The sequence below is a fragment of the Rousettus aegyptiacus genome, unplaced genomic scaffold (assembly GCF_014176215.1).
Source record: "Rousettus aegyptiacus isolate mRouAeg1 unplaced genomic scaffold, mRouAeg1.p scaffold_m13_p_4, whole genome shotgun sequence".
Classification (NCBI taxonomy): domain Eukaryota; kingdom Metazoa; phylum Chordata; class Mammalia; order Chiroptera; family Pteropodidae; genus Rousettus; species Rousettus aegyptiacus.
In genome coordinates, this window is record NW_023416307.1 from 156176262 (window position 1) to 156192875 (window position 16614).

Sequence of the window (16614 nt, forward strand, 5' to 3'; positions counted from 1 at the left end):
GCCCACCCACGGGTGCCCTTCCCACAGAGCTGTCCCCTCCACACCCACAGCCTCCACAGAAGCCTGGGCAGCACCTCCCTGCCGAGGCCATCCCAGGCCCCCCGAGGCCTCCTGGCCAGACTCCCTGGCCCAGCCTTCCCCTGCTGGACTCCAGGAGCGATGGGCTCTGACTGGCCATGGATGCTCCACCCACTCACGACCCCTGGGGACCTTCCTGTCACTGCGTCCTCCGCCTGCTGTGGCTGTTCCCACCGACTACCCTCACACTCTGGTGAGCAGGGGGGAGAGATGCCCGGGCGGGGGGGGCGGGGCTGAGAGGGGACAGGTACTGGCCCAGCCTTAGCAGCCCCGGAGCCGTCCGGGCCAGGTGTCTCGGGGACAGACCCCCCCACCTCCATGCACTGACCTCCCCGCACCCCTCTCTGGTGGGGGTGGGGCAGGAGACCCAAGCCAGTCAGCTGGCCCTCAGGCAGGAGCTCCTGCCACAGATGAAATGGCTTTTGAAAATCTTCTCAAAAATGGAATTTTCTCCTTCAGGCGACAACGGAGGGTGTGTGGGGAGGCGGCATGCAGGAGGGTGACGGCCACCCCCTCCAACCCCATGTCTCCCACACAGTGCTCAAGAGAGAGCATTCCGAGACCCCGCGGTGTGTGTGTGTGTGTGTGTGTGTGTGTGGCGGGGTGCCAGAAGGGGCCACCCCCAGGGCAGGACCCGGGAAGGAAAGAGGTGGCAAGCCGGCTGCGCCAGGGGCACAGAGAGGGGTCCTGGCAGGGCTGCAGCCGGGCGCCCCTGGATCTGCCTGTGTATATCCAATTATGCACAAGCGGAGGCCTCCCCACGTCTCAGACGCCCTCTCAGGAGCTCCCGCCCCCAGCCCCACGCATCCCCGCTGGGTGCTGAGCAAGAGGACCATATGGAGGGAATAATAAGACAATTAACTTTCCATTAAAGAATAATATATGTGGGTTTTTAGGGAGGCGAGCGGCAGCGATCCCTACCCGGCAGCATATTTCACACCCGCCCCCCACCCCGACTCACCCCGCACCCCGACCATCTATGCCAGGAGAGGAGGGCCCTGCTGGGCCTCACTGGGAGGTGACCGGAGGAGGGGCGGGGGCTGCGTGGGGAGCGGGCACAGAGCCCCTAGGACGGGGGTTCTGAGGCTCCCGAGCCTTAGGGATGAGCTGTGACAGGCCTGGGGGCTTCGCTCCCACCCCTCCGCTCCTCTGAGACTCTGGCCGCACTGGTCCTGTGAGGCGTCTGCCCGGCCCAGCAGCTGCAGGCCTGTATCTTGGGGTGCATGTGAACCGCACTGCTCTGATGGACCGAATGTGGGGTCTGAGCTCCCCTCCCTGGCGCTGCTGGGGCTGCTTCCGTCCCCCGGCGCCTCCCCAGCCCTGCTGGCCGCCTCTTCCACCCCAGCTCTGCTCGGGTTCAGAGCTTCCCGGCACTTTGGACCCTGACAGCCCTGCCCAAGATGCACCAGAGAGAACCACCCCCCAAACAGGGGCCGACACACCCTCAGCCAGCACCCCACGAGCCAGCGTGTGAGTGTGCGTGGGTTTCGCAAGCTGGCATTACCAGCAGGGGGCAGAGGGCAGGGAGAGGCCAGTCTCAAAGACACCTGCACAGACGCCCGCAGGAAGGGGGCCCTGGCCGTGGCCAGCTCCAGATGTGGCACTCTGCGGATGTTAGTTACACATTCCCAGGGAGTGCTGAGTAGATGGGGTGCGGGGATGGCCAGGGGCCGACGAGATGGGCTGGCACCGAGTGCCGTCACAGGGTCGGAAGCGCCATTCCCGGCGACCCGGAGCGGGGATACCCGGACACCACTGGTGTGAATCACCGTGACTGCCTAGAAGCACAGCCGTGGGGAGTGGCGTGGGAGACCCGCCGTCAGGGAGCTCCAGGTCCTGGGGTGCTGCTCTGTGCACGCAGCTCAGCAGTCTAGGGGAGGCGCTGCCCCAGGGTGGCTCCTCCAGGCAGGCCCCAGGCCTGCACCTCTGCCTCAATACTTCTCTCCAACCCCAGCACTATTCAGGCCTGGCTCCAGGATGGGACAGCTGTCCAGGACCTCGGTCTCCCCATTTGTATGACAGGACCATGGGAGTAACTAGAAGCTGAGCTATAAGGCCCTCGTGGGGGCTGAGGTGACAGAGATGTAGGCAGGGCTCAGGCCATTTCTGCCCCGACCTGCGGGCTAGGTACGGCAAAGCCCTCGGAGGTGCAGACGTGGCTTGAGCCTTCCCAGCAGGTGGCACGTAGTCCCCAGAAGTGGCCATCCAGGTCTCTGCTCCCAGCCCAGCTCTGGCCAGGCAGCCTTCCCTCACCTCCAACCCCACCCCTGACAGGAACCCCTCTCAGGGCTGGTGCACCTGATAAGTGCTGTTTCTTCCTCACGTCTGACGATAATCTCTCCTGCTTTACTTCCGCACAGGTCCACAGATGTCCCTCTTCTATATGATGTCCTCACCTGGACACCCAGTCAGAAGGGGGTAGGTCCCTAGCTGTACCTGTCAGAGTGACCTGGGCTTCGGAGTAGGGAGACTGGCCGTCTCCACATCCTCCCCCGTGCACCCCCAGGCACCTGATGAATTATTCATCCTGATCAGCCTCATTATGCAAATGAGCTCGAGCCTAAGCATATGCTCTCCTTCTCCCCCTCCCCTCCCCCAGGATGGGGACAATATGGTGCTGACGGGGGAGGGGAGGGAAGGGGCTTGGGAGGACTGGGAGAACGCAGGACAGGGCAGACTGCAGTACGGTCCACACTCTTGTGACCTGCTCATGGCAGAAGCCGGCCAGGGCTGGGGCACAGGTGGGGCTGGGTTACCCAGGGGGGCATGGCTCAGGAGTGTCTAGCTAAGCATGGGAGTGAGCACGGTACCTGAAGACCAGGCCTCAGCAGGAGGACCTCTTACTACGTGCTGGGCCTGGGGTTAGACGAGGAGATATGATGGGGTCTTTACGGACAGCCCCCACACTCAGCACTGAGGTGTGCCATAGCGTCCGACCCGGAACTGGGCTGCGGTCTGCACCCAGCCATGCCCCCGCGGGGTGGTGGTGAGGCCAAGAGGAGGAAAGTGCCGAGGCAAGGAAAATGCTCCCAAATGCCACTGTCTGCAGTTTCTGAATTCGTGCAGCTGCCAGCTCTTGTGGCTCCCAGCTTCTGGGGGTGGGGTGGCCTCTAGGACTGGGACAGGCAGAGGAGAGGGCAGCCATGCAGAAGGAGGAGGCCAAGGGGGCCCGGACGCCAGCTTCGCCTCCGCTGCAAGGTGTTCGAAGCAGCTCAGAAGCAGCTCAGGGAGGCCTGCGGAGGGGCGGCCCCAGCGGGAGAGCTGGTGCCAGGGTCCACGGGAGCCTCTGCAGCCGGCACCCCCTGACCAGCCAGGGCTGGGCACGGGCTGGGCACAAGGCCCTCTCACGTGCATTTGAGGGGGAGCCAGGTGGCCCCGTCAGGCTGGAGGGTCGGGTGCTCATCGGTTGGCTCCCTCCTGGCTCCCCCAGGGTCGACCTCTTCCTCTAGAATTCTTCACCTGCTCTGCTGCCGCCCACCTCACCAGAGTGCCCCGTGCCAAGGAACAGCCCCAGAGCTGTCAGCGGGAGGCAAGAGGCTGAGGAAGCAGGTGAGAAAAAACTGGAGCAGGACGGAGAGCCGCTGGAGAGCTGGCAGCGGTCGGCAGGCAGAGGGACGCCAGGCGGAGCCGGGGATGCTGGGTCAGCACTTCTCCGCCGGCCTCCCAGGCTGGCCACGGCCCCGCCAGGCACGGCCCCCGCTCCAGCCCAGCTCCCAGCTCCCCAGGCTCATCCTGACCACCCTTCCGAGAGGAGAGGCAGAGCCAGAGGAGCCCCCCAGAACAGGAATCGGGAGCCTGGGGTCCCGGCTGGGCGGGTGCGACCGAGGGAAGATGTGCTCAGAAAGTGTCTGGAATCGCTCGACCACCGTCAATCAGAAAGGAGGAGAACAGCACATCCTGGGCGTGGAAAGATCAACGAGGGAAATTCAGACCCGGCTTCTAGCAAAGGGGGTGTGTGGGGCGTATCTGTGTCAGTTCGTCCACGGCCATTCTCACCATCCTCTCCTCCAGCCAGACCTCCGAGCCACGCCACAGACCAAGAGCGGGGATCAGAGAGGGTCCGGGGCTTGCCCACGAGCACCCAGCACCCAGCGGCTGCGCTGAGCTGGGGGTTCCGCCTCTGGTCCTCACTGTCCAGGAAGCTCGGTGGCTTGGGCAGAATGGGATCTCAGGCGTGAAACGTGTACGTCCATTTCTCATTGGCAAACTCTCTGGGTCTGAGCTGACGGCGACTACCAACTAACGCTGGCTGCAAGGCATGGATTCAAAGCACGGACAATTCTTGACTGTTGGCGCACGGTTAACGCCTTATATTAGGTGCAAAACTTGGACACATCCAGGGAACTGTCATTTCCTCAGTCACCTACACGGCTGCACTTGACAGTGACCACTGAGGACCAAGCGAGTGCCGGGTGCTATTCCTGAGCATAAATAAATCGACCTCTGTTCTGGAACAGCTTTTCCTACACTTCTCTCCTCTGGAAAGCTCTGCTGGCTTCCGAGCGCGGCTGAGTCATGGAGAGTTCACAAGAAGAGAGTGGGATGGGGTGAGTGCACTTCGAGCCCCACGACCAGGGAAGGGAAGTTCAGAGAGGCCGGGCCGCCACAGGGGGACGCCCAGCAAGTGGGTGGCTTTGACCTCCAGACCCGGCCTCCCTCTTCCTGCCACGTTACCACCTCGTTAGACACCCCTGATCAGGCCTCCCTCTTCCTGCCACGTTACCACCTCGTTAGACACCCCTGATCAGCCCCGTCCTGGGCCAGAGGTCCTACATCCCAGGCCCCTGGCAACACCCTCACTGCCACCCCCACTGCCTGGGCGGAGGAAGGACCGAGGACCTCACCCCGTGGTAACTGCCTCACAGGAGTCGTCCCGAGAGGGAGGACAGGGACGCGGGGCTGCATCTCGACCCCGAGCTCTGGGCCTGGACTCCCCAACAGGAACTGCATAGACTCTGCTGTTCTCCGGACAACCGTGGGCAGGAAACGCCCGCCAATCCCGTCGCACCTTCTGGCCCCAGCCCCCCGCGACGACGAGCTTCCGGAAGCCAGAGGCGGCCTGGGAGTCTCACCCCAGCCCCTCCCAGCGCTCAGCGCTCCGAGCCTCTGGGTCCCCACAGAAAGAGCGACGACGGCTCAGGAGCCTGACAGGGACACATCTTGCAGCCTTCTGGGGGTGACTAATGGCCTACTCTTCACATCACTATTTCAAACATTAACATAATCTCCCAGATGAATGTGGTTGCTCCCGTCTAATCAATCACCCCTCCCATCCCCTGATCCCTCATCTCGCCAAGCGCCGGCTTTCGACTCGTCTCGTCAGGCGAGTGACAATGCCTCGAGAGGCAGCGCTGCTCCCCGGGGTGGCGTGGCCTGGCCTCCGCGCACTGCATGCACGGCCCCTCCGGCTTGCGTGCGCAAGTGCATCCGCTGGACCGTCCGGGGCCTGGCCTTCCACACCAGACACAGACCTCGTGCACGGCCACCTCAGCAAGAGCGGCCCGAGCCCCCCGGGAGTCACTGTTTTGCTAGTTGCGTCCCCACCTGCACCCATGGGTCCCACCGCGCTGGCTCCCCTGCCTCGCTCCTTATTTCCGAGGCGCCTCCCCCGGCCCCACTCGGAGGAGGGTCCCCCGGGGAAAGCCCGAGGCAGCAGGCTCACCTCGCGGAGCTGCTGGACGCCCCCGAAGATCCGCATTACGCCGTCGATCTCCTGCTCCAGGCGCCGGGCCCAGTGCTGCACCCTGCGTGAGAGGACAGAGACGTCAGGGGGGCCGCCTGCTGCCGGCACGGCCCGGCCCCGCCACCCGGGGGTGCCCGACCGCCCAGGGGGGCCGCCTGCTGCCGGCACGGCCCGGCCCCGCCACCCGGGGGTGCCCGGCCACCCAGGGGAGCCCGCCTGCTGCCGCCCTTCAGGAGCCGGAGTGCGCCTGTGACCCCTTTGCAATGGAGGAGGCCCACAGGCCCAGGGCTCCTCGGATGCCAGGGAGGGGGCGGCCTGTAGTTTAAAGGCACCGAGGGAGTCCAACAGCTCCGAGAAGCCTGAAGGGGACTATTTTCCACTGTGACGAGCCGACTCCTGATGCCACTGCTCTGAACGTGGGGACGCGGGACACCAGGGAAGAGGGGGACGTGAGCGAGCCAGGGGTGCCTCCTGGATCTTGGAGCATCCTGTCCCCAAGGCTGGGTGGGGTCTGGGGAAGGGGAGGGGCAAACACGAGTCGCTGCTGCCACCACCACCAAGTCGCTGTGTGACCCGGGGCGGACTCCTGCTCCCCTGGGCTTCCTCTGAGGAGGGGACCTGGGGAGCCCCTGGTGCAGAAGGCCCTGGCCTCCCCAGCACCCTGGTAAACAGGTGTTCATCCGGGGCACATCGCCGGATGCCCCATGTGAACCACCCACCCGCGGGTACAGTTCGGGGCCCCGGCTAGTCCCACGAGTCCTTTGCCTGAGCCACCAGCCTGAGCAGGTCTCCACACGGGCGCCGCTTCACAGGGTATGAGAAGGGCACACGAGAGCAGGTGGGTCAAGGGTGCCGCACAGGGATCTTTGGAGTGGACAGGTGGTCGCATGGTCCTGTATCCCTGTATTCTCAGAACACGCCCACGGACAGGACTGGTATCTGGGACCCCCGTCCTAATGCATCTGAAAAGGCATCTCAACGTCCCCACCCACAGACACAGAACGAGGCCTTTCCAGGGAGGACTCACAGGAAGAATATCACGAAGATTTAAACATGCCACAAATCAAACGCACCCCATAGGGCATGGTAAGGGAGGGACAGTGCCAGCCCCCCAGCCTCTGGAGAGCCACCCCAGGAGCCAAGGGATCTGGGAGACTGAATCTGGCCCCGGTGTGTGCCCGGGGCCTGCTACCTCTCTGCACTCCCTAGAGCCACGTGGGGCCACGACTCTTCTAGCTCCAGGGGTCAGAAGAGCTTGCCTCTGCCCCACATCCCTCCTCAGGCCTGTGGCTGGGGGGCTGGGCCCGTGCCATTGTGTGTGCCTGGGTCGGTTGGCATGGGAACTCAGAGCAGGAGGCGGGCAGATCACTAATTGCAATTTGCCAAGCTGAATGTCAGGACCATGATGAAAAAAAAAATCAACATCAAAAGAAAGAGGTATTAGCTTCGGCTTGTTACTGGCTGAGCCATAGCCTGATGTCCACCTCCACTCGCCACCGCAGGGAAAAGCTAACCGGAGCCCGAGGGAGGCCAGGCTGCAGGCCAGGCACAAAGGGCAATCAGGCCTCAGCCACCAGCCGGGGAGGGCAAAGCCCCGCAGAGAATGGAGGGCCTGCTTGGCCCCAGCTCCTGTCCACTCGGCGCGGACTGCTTGGCCCTGGCTGTGGGTGGTCGGTGAGGCAGGTGGCTGTTTCGTGGTCCTGAGATGGAGCCCAGGGGGTTAATGTTAAGATGAGCTGCCACGCAGTCCTATGGCCAGCGAGGCAGGTGGACAGGTGAGGTCAAGGAGCCGATCCCCAAGGGGGACCATTAGCTCTGACCTGGCTCTGACCTTGACTTCAGCCATTCGTTGGTCTAAGGGACAGAATGCCAATCATAATCCTTCCTGGAACCGCTGTGTATAAGGGCATCCATTAAGTACAAGGTGTGGTGCCAGCATGTCACCTGCTCTCACCTTCGATCCTCGCAAAGAAGCAAACATCATCATCCTGAACTGACAGATGAGGAAACAGGCACAGTGGCTTTAGGTGACCTGCCCAAGGTCACCCGCCCAGGAAGTGGTGCCCACAGAACCTGGCCCGGGGGTGGAGCTTGCAGGAAAGAACAGTGTGCACCCCTTCCCGACTCTGCGTGCAGTGCCGTCGCCTTGGGAGCGTGAAATCAGCCGTAGTGGGAATATTTATAAATCGGCAAATGCTGCCAATCACAGCTTTTTTCCCCCCCTGGAGAGAAAACTGTAAACATTTACCAGCACAGCACTGATTCAATCCCAGGCTATTGACTTTTTCCTAGTGTATCTATAGGTCTTCGGTTCTAGGATTTCATAGATAAGTAAAAGAAAATTAATTAGAAGAACAGGCATGGATGCCAAGTTTTTATTTTGCTCAGACAACACATTATTATTATTATAATCACCATCATTTCATCATCAAAAAAAAAAAAAAAAAAAAACCCATGCTGTTTCAACACTAAAAAATTTTTTAGAAGAGCCAAATCAGGATAAAGTCCAATTCTTCCCCAAAACACTCACTCCCCTTCCCATCTTCCCTCCCTGGCCCCCACCCTCACACATGTACACACACGTGCACACACACACACGCAAGTCTCCCCACTCAAACTCCCAGGCTGAGCAGCTCCAAACTCCGCCATGGGCTTCAAGGACTGGCCCACCAGCGACACATCAGGACACACACCATCCGGGCTTTAGGAGTGGCGCTAGCCCGTGGCCTGGCATGCTGGGACTGTCGGGTGGACCCCAGGCCCCAGACCGTCACAACGCCGGGCAAACACGTTACTCTGATTATTTACCTAAACCAAACCCAGTTAGGAAAGCAATACATGTGCCCAGGAGTGTAAAAGAACGTGACAGATCATTCGCTTCACTGTCGCAGAGACACGACTTTGTGGATTCCAGGGTTTGGCTGGGGTCCCAGTACTGGCTCCAAGGGGCGACACATGGGATTGAGAGGGCCAGGAGTCAATTAGGTACTTGCAATGTCCTGTCCCACCAAGCTGAGGCTAACCCTGGCCAGGCATGGTCGTCTTCCCGCCAGCAGAAAGGCACAGGCGCTCTGGAAGGATCCACGGCCCCCGTGGATCCAAGGCAATTGGCCCAAATCTTGCCTGGGCTCCTATCGACCTGGGTCCAAGCGCCTGGCTCTGTCAATGCCTCCCTTGTCGGACACTGTGGCCCACGGGTTACCCTCCCAACGGGGTGGACCCACCTGTTGACTCCCCACATCCCTGTGATTTTCCACGCTCTTCCTTGAGATGACTCTGCTCATCTCCAAGTGTCTCTAAGTGCCAAATTAGCAAGTGAGAGAGAGAGTCTGTGAGGAGCCACGTGCACCCAGGGGCTGCAGCCGGCACGACTGCTGTGGGCACGAGGGGCTAAGGGCAGTGCCGAGCACCACCATGGCCTCCAACGTGCCCGAACCTAGGCGGGTCCAGGCACCGCACCCCCCTTCCACAAACAAGGACACTGAGGCTACTGGCAAGGATGGGTGCAGGGCCATATACCACGGAGAGCAGCCAGACCTGTCTGCCTGGCTCCACTGGCCATGGCCCCAAGATGAGCCTCCGGGAAAGGCCACTTCTACCAGCTTCGCAACCCCTGCCTAGGAACAGGGATGCTAATGGGTGGCTGAGTAATGGCCAAATCCACATGATGACCTTGATGGGCAGTATTTTTATGGGGCAGCCCCCTGAGCCTCAGAAGCTCATCCAGTGCAGTGCCCCTGGCACTCAGGAAATCTCCCATACATGCCTGCCCTTGGGGAGAGGAGGGCACGGAGGCGGGGTGCTGCGGAAAGGGGCCCCTTCATGGCTTCCTGTGACGCCCTGCTCGCCAGCTGCGAGAGGCCGGGAGCAGGCACAGGGCGAAGGTGCACGTGTCCCGAGACCGGCTGAGGGCAGCCCAGCGGGAAGGGGCTGAGCCAGCTGCCGCGGGACACCACGCCTTAGTCTCCAGGGCCGGGTCGGGGTCGGGTCGGACCAAGAGGGTATGGGAGGGGGGAAGCGTGTCACCATCAGGCAAGGCAGCAGAGTCATCTGTGTGTGGGGTAAAGAGCTTCGGACCCCCTTTATCAGACAGATCCATTGAAACCCCAGCCAGAAGGCTGGGGAGGACCCTGGTCAAACTACAGAGCACTCAGGTGGGGGGCTGCCAGCTGCACAGGTACCCCTAAGAGGGGAGGCGGGACAGGGCTAGGAGGAGGGAGGAGGAGGGGAGGAGAGGGGGAGGGGAGGAGGGGGGAGGAGGGGGGAGGGAGGGGGAAGATGGAAGGGGAGGATGGGGTGGGGAGCCTCCCTACAGATGCAGCAGCACAGATTAAACTGTTGCCAGTTGTTAATTTTATACGTGAAGTTGTTGATCAGAATGTGATTTAATTGTACAGTATAATCCAGGCTTTTGGAATAAATTATGCAGAAAACTCATCTATAATTAAACAAATCAAAAAACCAAAGACAGGTGACGCGGCAGGTTCGCCCTCGGAGGGCACGGGTTGGTGTGGGCAGCTGGACCCCGCGGAGGGGCCAGAAGGGGAGGGGCAGGGCTTTGTTCAAGAGCAGACGGGGGTGGCCCAGGCGAGACCAAGGCCTTGGGACCCCCGAGCCTACCTCTGCCAGGCAGACGGCCGCTGGGGGCGCGGGGCGGCCTGCAGCCCTCCCCGCAGCTGAGGGTGGCAGCGGCGGGTGAAGCGGGAGGGGTGGGCGGCAGGGCGGCACTCGGTTGGGCAGGCGAGGGGTGCGGGGAGCAGGCCCAGCGGAGGCCACTCGCCGCCAAGGGCACCATGAGCCAAACTTGGCGATGGCGGCGGCCCACAGGTCTCCTGCTTCTCTCGTGACAGGCCGGCCAATTATTCTCCCAGCTCCGGGGTAGGCGACGATTTAAAATAAAGTGCTAGTTAATGATTCTGATTATATTTCACTGTCACTTACCACCTCGATGCCTTCTCAGCCTCCTGAAGGGGACAGGAAGCCAGGGCAAGAAGCCGGGGGAGTACAGGGCCTCCGCATTAGGCTGACCCCATCCCATGGCCACCCGAAGCAGGGCTTAGCACACAGCCAGGCCCTCCCCTAGGCCACAGCCCTGCTACAAATGGCAGGAAGCTCAAGGCTGCACCCCAGGACGGTGGAGTCTCCAGAGCCACCTACCCCGAGGAGTCCTCCCTGACCACTTGGTGGAGGTCCCTCTCCACCTAGACTGAGTGCCCAGATCCAGCCTTGGCTTGTCCATGACCTGGACCAGGTGTGGCCCCTTAGGCCTCAGTTTTCCCACCTGGATAATGGAGACAAGGCTCCCCACTTGTTCACCTCCCAGGACCCAGAGAGGAGGCAGATGGAAGCCACCGCCGTGGACGGGGCTCACGTGCACGCACGGACCCGTCCAGACGGTAAGGCCGCCCTCCCCACAGCCCAGCCTCCCTCCGCAGACCTGCAGCTCACCAGGCGTGGGATGGCTGGCTGCGCCTCCTCCTTAGACCGGGTCCTTCGTGTGGGCTGCAGCACCCCCACCCTGCCTCAGAGACCCCGACACAGGGGACGGCCCTCAGGAAGGGCAGGGCCTCCTTCCTGTTTGTCCACTCAGGAAAGAAGGCTCTTGGGTCACTCGACCCCGAGAGGCCAGCTGGGGTTGGAGTGCCCGGGGGCGAGGGCCTGGTCAGCAGTGGCCTTGTGTGCACAAACCACAGAGGGAAGGCTGAGGCCAGGGGGAGACAGACGATGGCAGCTCCACCGACTCACGGTGGGACAGGGGTCCCCGCTAGCCACCCACCACCTCATAAACAGGTAAACTGAGGCACAGGAATCAAAGGTACAAGCTCATCTTCAACAGATTTGTGATTCGGCTATAGGGACTCTTAGCATGAGTGACACAGTGCGCTCCGCCCCCCCAGGAACACTGTCCCCACCCCTGCCACCATCCCAGGCACACAGGGACACCCTGGGCTGGGGAGGGGCTAGTGCTGCCTAAGCGCGAATTAGTCCAGATCCACGGGCCTTGACTACGTGTCTTGGGACCCTGCCCAAATACTGCCGTTTAATGAGGTTATTAATTACGGGCTGTCCTTTCTCCTTCTTTGCCGGGAAGAAAGCTCCTCTTCTAGTCGGAAGCCTGTGCCCCCCGGCCCCCCACACCCTCAGACTAACAGCGACCACTCATCTGGCTTTAATTAGGCCCTAGTGTTTACTCCTAATAGTCTGATGGGGGAGGGAAGGAGCCAAGGAAGGGAAGGCTTGGAGCCAGGGAGCAGCATCACCCAGGGCTGGGCGAGCCAGGCAGCCCACTTGGCCCAGAGAGAGATGAAGTGTCCAGGTTTATACGGCAAATGGCCTCAGCACTCTGCCTCAATCCTCACCATCAGTGTAGACTAGAGGGCCCACAGGGGCACCAGCAATCAGGGAGGACTGCATGGATGAGGCAAGCCAGGTGTGCGGGCTGAGGGCAAAGCTTTCCGGCATCGGCGAGGAGGACGACACGGAAGGCCCACCCGGGCCTGACTTCTGTTTCCATCACGGTTAACTGTGTGACCTTCACAACATCCTTTCGCCTCAAGGTGAAGCACAAACGTGTGTCTGAACCATGAAGAAGCCCTTAAGGGGGGCGGTGCCAGCTGCCACGGGCTGCATTTTGGCCCAGCAACCCCTGTAGCACCAGGGGACAGGGGAGCCGGGAGGCGCGGCGCGGGGAGGAAAAGGCCGGTCTGCGGGAGGCTGGGGGGCTTGGCCAGGGTGACAGATGGCCTGGGTTGCGGGGGGCCTGGGGCTGTCTCTCTACCGGCCCATCAGGCACCAGGCAGGGCCTGCTCTGCGTTCCACACCCAGCTCTACGGTTTGGCCCCTCCGGGTCTCAGTTTCCCTCTTTGCCCAAAGAGGGGTGGCCCGAGGCTGACCTGGAGATCCACTTCCCAAGGGGTCTGATTGGGGCCCTCCTGCCTGGGGCCTGCACCTGTGAGCCAGGGGTCACAGCAGTGACAAGCCAGGGCTCTCACGGCACTACCTCAGTTCATCTGCACAGCAGTCAGACCATCCCCCCAATCTTCAGAGGGGGAAACTGAGGCACAGAGCAATTGAATGATGTGCCTGAGGTAACACAGCTAACGAACACTTGCCAGGATGACACCCGGCTCTTCTCAGGGTGTCTCTAACTAAATGTGTCCCAAACCAAGACCCTCCCCTCCCTGTGGGTCCTCACTGTCCCACCCACCACTTCCCCTGGCTCAGCAGAGGACAGGTCCCTCCATTCAGGCCAAAAGCCTCAGGGTGACCTGGACCCTGCTTTTTCTCGCACCCACATCCAAACTATCGGCAAGTCCTGTTGGCGTCACCGTCACACTGTGCCGGAATCTGCCCACTGCCTACCACCTTCCTGGGCCCCAGCCTGGCCTGCATCTCCAGGACGAGGGCAGTCGCCAGCCCACCGGCCTCCACACCGCACACTGCAATGAGCCCTGGGCAGACCCCGGCCCACGCCGTTCCCTCCGCCTGGATCGGCCTTTCCTCAGAAGTCCACAGGGCTCGCTCTCACCTTCAGGTCTCTGGACACATACCATTTGCTCGATGAAGTCCACCTTGCCCCCCATTTGAAGTTGCACCCCTCTGCAAGCAGTGACTGAACTCGCTTGCCCGCCTGGGGTTACTGTTTTAGCTAGCACTCCGCCGGGCCTCCTGTTTACTGTTGGCTTCTGCCCTGGCCTGAGAGCTGTGAGGGAGGAGGCTCCTGCTCTCCAGCCTGGAAGAACAGGCCGTTTGCCGAGTGGATACATCTCCCAGGGTCAGGGAATCCCCCTGCCCACGCCTCGCCATCCACCCTGGCCTATACAAGGCTGGCCACAGGAGCAGGCAGGTGGGCTGGGCCGTGCGGAGCGCAGAGGCTGCCCCAGGAGGCCCTCCCTTTCCCTGGCTCCTCTCCCTATGAATTATTAAAGCTCACTTATGATGGGCCTGCCCAGGCCTGTGGCTTCTGTGCATAATTCATGGCTCTTCCAGAAGGGCCGGGTACTGGAGCAGCCACTCCTTCCAGAAAGCCAGATGGAAGTGTGAGAAGTCCACCCTGGGCTGTCCTCCTGCTCTCTGTCACCCTTAGCAATGAGCAAGAGTAGGTCATGAACTAGCTGGGGCCTCCCCAGAGCAAAGCAAAGGGTCCAGGCCAGGGACGCGGGGCATCTACTCCGCCTGGGGCCCTCATCTGCTCCCCAGGCCCAGAACCACCTAGTCACTGACACAGATAGGTCATGGGCATTTGGGGGTCTATGGCGCCTCCTTCTCTCTGCAGCACATTCTCCAAGTCATCAGGCACAATGAGAATTTAACCCTTGCTCAGGCCCATTGAACAAACAGGCAAACTGAGGTTCGGCGAGGCTGAATCTCAGGAGGTGGATGTATTGACTCAGCCACTGTGTGCCACGCCCAAGCCTGGTCTCAGAAGGTGCGCAGGAGGGTTGAGCCGCACGTTAAGGTCATCAGGTGAGCCAGGGAGGACCCGGGGGCTCCAGCGGCTTGTCTTTGCCCCACACGGGCAGCTGAAGCCTGACGGGAGCTGGCCACGCAGGCCGCGTGCACATGTCATTAACCAGTACGGTCAGATTCTGTCGTTCGCATGTCCCCGTCTCCCCTCCCGCACACCCTCCCCGCCCCCCGGCATGAGTCAAATCCTCGCTGAGCCACAAATAGCCGTCCTCTGTGTGTATCCTCAATACAGCCTCCTGCCTTGAGGAGAACAGAGACCCCCCCTCCTTTCCAAGATCTTCTGTTCCTCCTCAGGGCAGAGATGTCCCTGTGGGAGCCGGCAGGCCACGGGAGGACACCCAGGTAGAGAGGAGAGGTGAAACAAAGACTAGAACTCAACCTAGTCGGACCCGCTTTGTTCTCTGGCCTTGTTCCTCTTCTACCTCCACCAGGAAGCCTTCCTGGGTTTCCCTCGCCCCTCTCTCCAACCCATCGTCCTCACCTCGTTATACTGACCCTTGCCTTAGGCTGGGGCTGCAGGCTAGTCCATCAACAAGCTCTCTGCAGAGCTTAGCTTGCAGCCTGGCAAAAAAGAATCTTCTAGAAACACCTGGGATTAGATTTATCTGAACATCCTGCCCTTACACATACCGGACTGATGCCTGCCCTGCCCACCTCGCTTGCAGTGGGGGAGACTGAAAGGCAAGGTTGGGAAAGGGGCTCCAGCGGACAGCAGAGCACCCAGGAAAGGAACTCGTGATGCAGGGCACCTACTGTGGGCTGGGTGCCGTGTGTGACTCCCACTGAAGGCACGCCACGCCGTTGGCTAGGTGTAGACCAATTCGGGACCACTTCACGGATGAAGATTCTGCGGCCTAGGGAGTGAAGCTACACACACAAGGCCACATAGCCGGTCTGTGTTGAACCAGAATTTGAACCTAGCAAAGTACGGCTCCGGAGCCCCGTCCCTGTCCCCTACACCATTAGGCCTCCCTAATTCCAAGGTGGACTCCAATAGCCAAGATTTAAAACAGGACATAGGGTGCAGGTAAGGGCCAAATCTCATTTATGACCTTTTCCAGCTTTGAGAAGGAGCCCAGCTCCACATCAGGGTCCCCACTGCCTCCCCAAGCTGGACAAAGCTGGGAAGTCCTCCCTTGGACCCCACCAGAGCTGCGCTGCTGTAGGAATGTTGTCTCGGCAGTGCAGATCCCCCTGAGGAAGCCCGGATCAGGCAGGGGGAGAACGCCCCCTTCCTCTGGGACTTGCTTGTCGCTAGTGCCTGGCGCCTCAGGATGAGCCAGGCTGCACGTAAATCGAACGTGATTGCAGGTTACTCGCCGGCGCTCCCTCCGTGGTGAATCCTTTAGCAATGCCCATCCCCTCAGTGGGCTGTGTGGGACCCACAGCTGCAGCGAGGAGGGGGATTCAGGTGCCGCCCCAGCAGCCACAGCTCCTTCTGAGGAGCCCCAGGGAGATGGCCAGGCCAAGGGGAGCCATTCCGCCTGGTGAGCCTGGGTCGTCCTCCAGGATGGCTTGAGGAAAAGCAGTTAGGCAAACCCAGCAGGCCTCATCACTGACAAAAGGTTCTGCAAGTATTTCCAGTCTGCAAAGTCCCTACTAGTTCGCCCGATTCGTAAGTTCGTTCATTCATTCATTCGAGTGGCTCCAGGCTGAGCACTGGGAAGGGACACAGTGGCCGGCCCTCAGGAGATTAGAATTCAAGGAGAGCAAAGGATCTGATCTGGACCCGATGGGTGAGTGGCGGGAAGGGACATCCAGGGAGCCTTGGCGGCTGGGATGCCCGACGAGCGGCCTGACTCAACCCAGGGGTCTGGCGGGTGAAGGGAGCACTGCAGGGCTGGAGGGAAGTCCAGACGGAGGGTCCGGCGCGTGCGAGGCCCGGCAGTGCGCTCTGCCCAGGTGGACGTCCGTGAGCAGCGCAGACCAGCCATGAGCAGGCTGCCCTCCCGTGCTGAGGCCTGCAGAATCCCAGCCTCCCGCGAGCACCTCCACGTGCTGGCGCCGGGCTCCTGGCAGTGGGGAGATGAGGCGGGCAGGCCCAGGCAGTGGGTGGGGAACCACGGACTCACAGAGCAGGGGGCTCTGCTCAGTCCTCGGCACCTGGCCTGGGCGGGCGCAGCTTGGCCAGGACCCCTCCAGAGGCACGCACATCGGTTCAGACGCATCTCCACCCAGACGTCTGTTCAACTTGCCCCGTACCTGATCATCACCTGCACCTCCTCTTCCCCAGCCTCCTCCAACTGAGCTGCGGACAACTCTGTCCTTCCAGCTGCTGAAGCCAAACACCCTGGGGTCACCCAGGACCCCTTTCTCTCTCTCTCACACCAAGACCACTGGCAGGTTTCGCCACCACCATGGCTACCACCCTGGTCATGATCCTC

The 16614-nt window shown here is 61.4% G+C and overlaps 1 protein-coding gene across 1 annotated transcript in view; it reads right to left on the reverse strand.

The window, feature by feature from the left end:
• CACNA2D2 (calcium voltage-gated channel auxiliary subunit alpha2delta 2) overlaps nt 1-16614 on the reverse strand; it is a 128887-nt gene that overhangs the window by 98329 nt on the left and 13944 nt on the right. The window contains exon 2 of the mRNA XM_016149799.2: nt 5741-5822. Coding sequence (XP_016005285.2) covers nt 5741-5822 — 82 coding nt within the window. The remainder of the gene's footprint in view (nt 1-5740; nt 5823-16614) is intronic.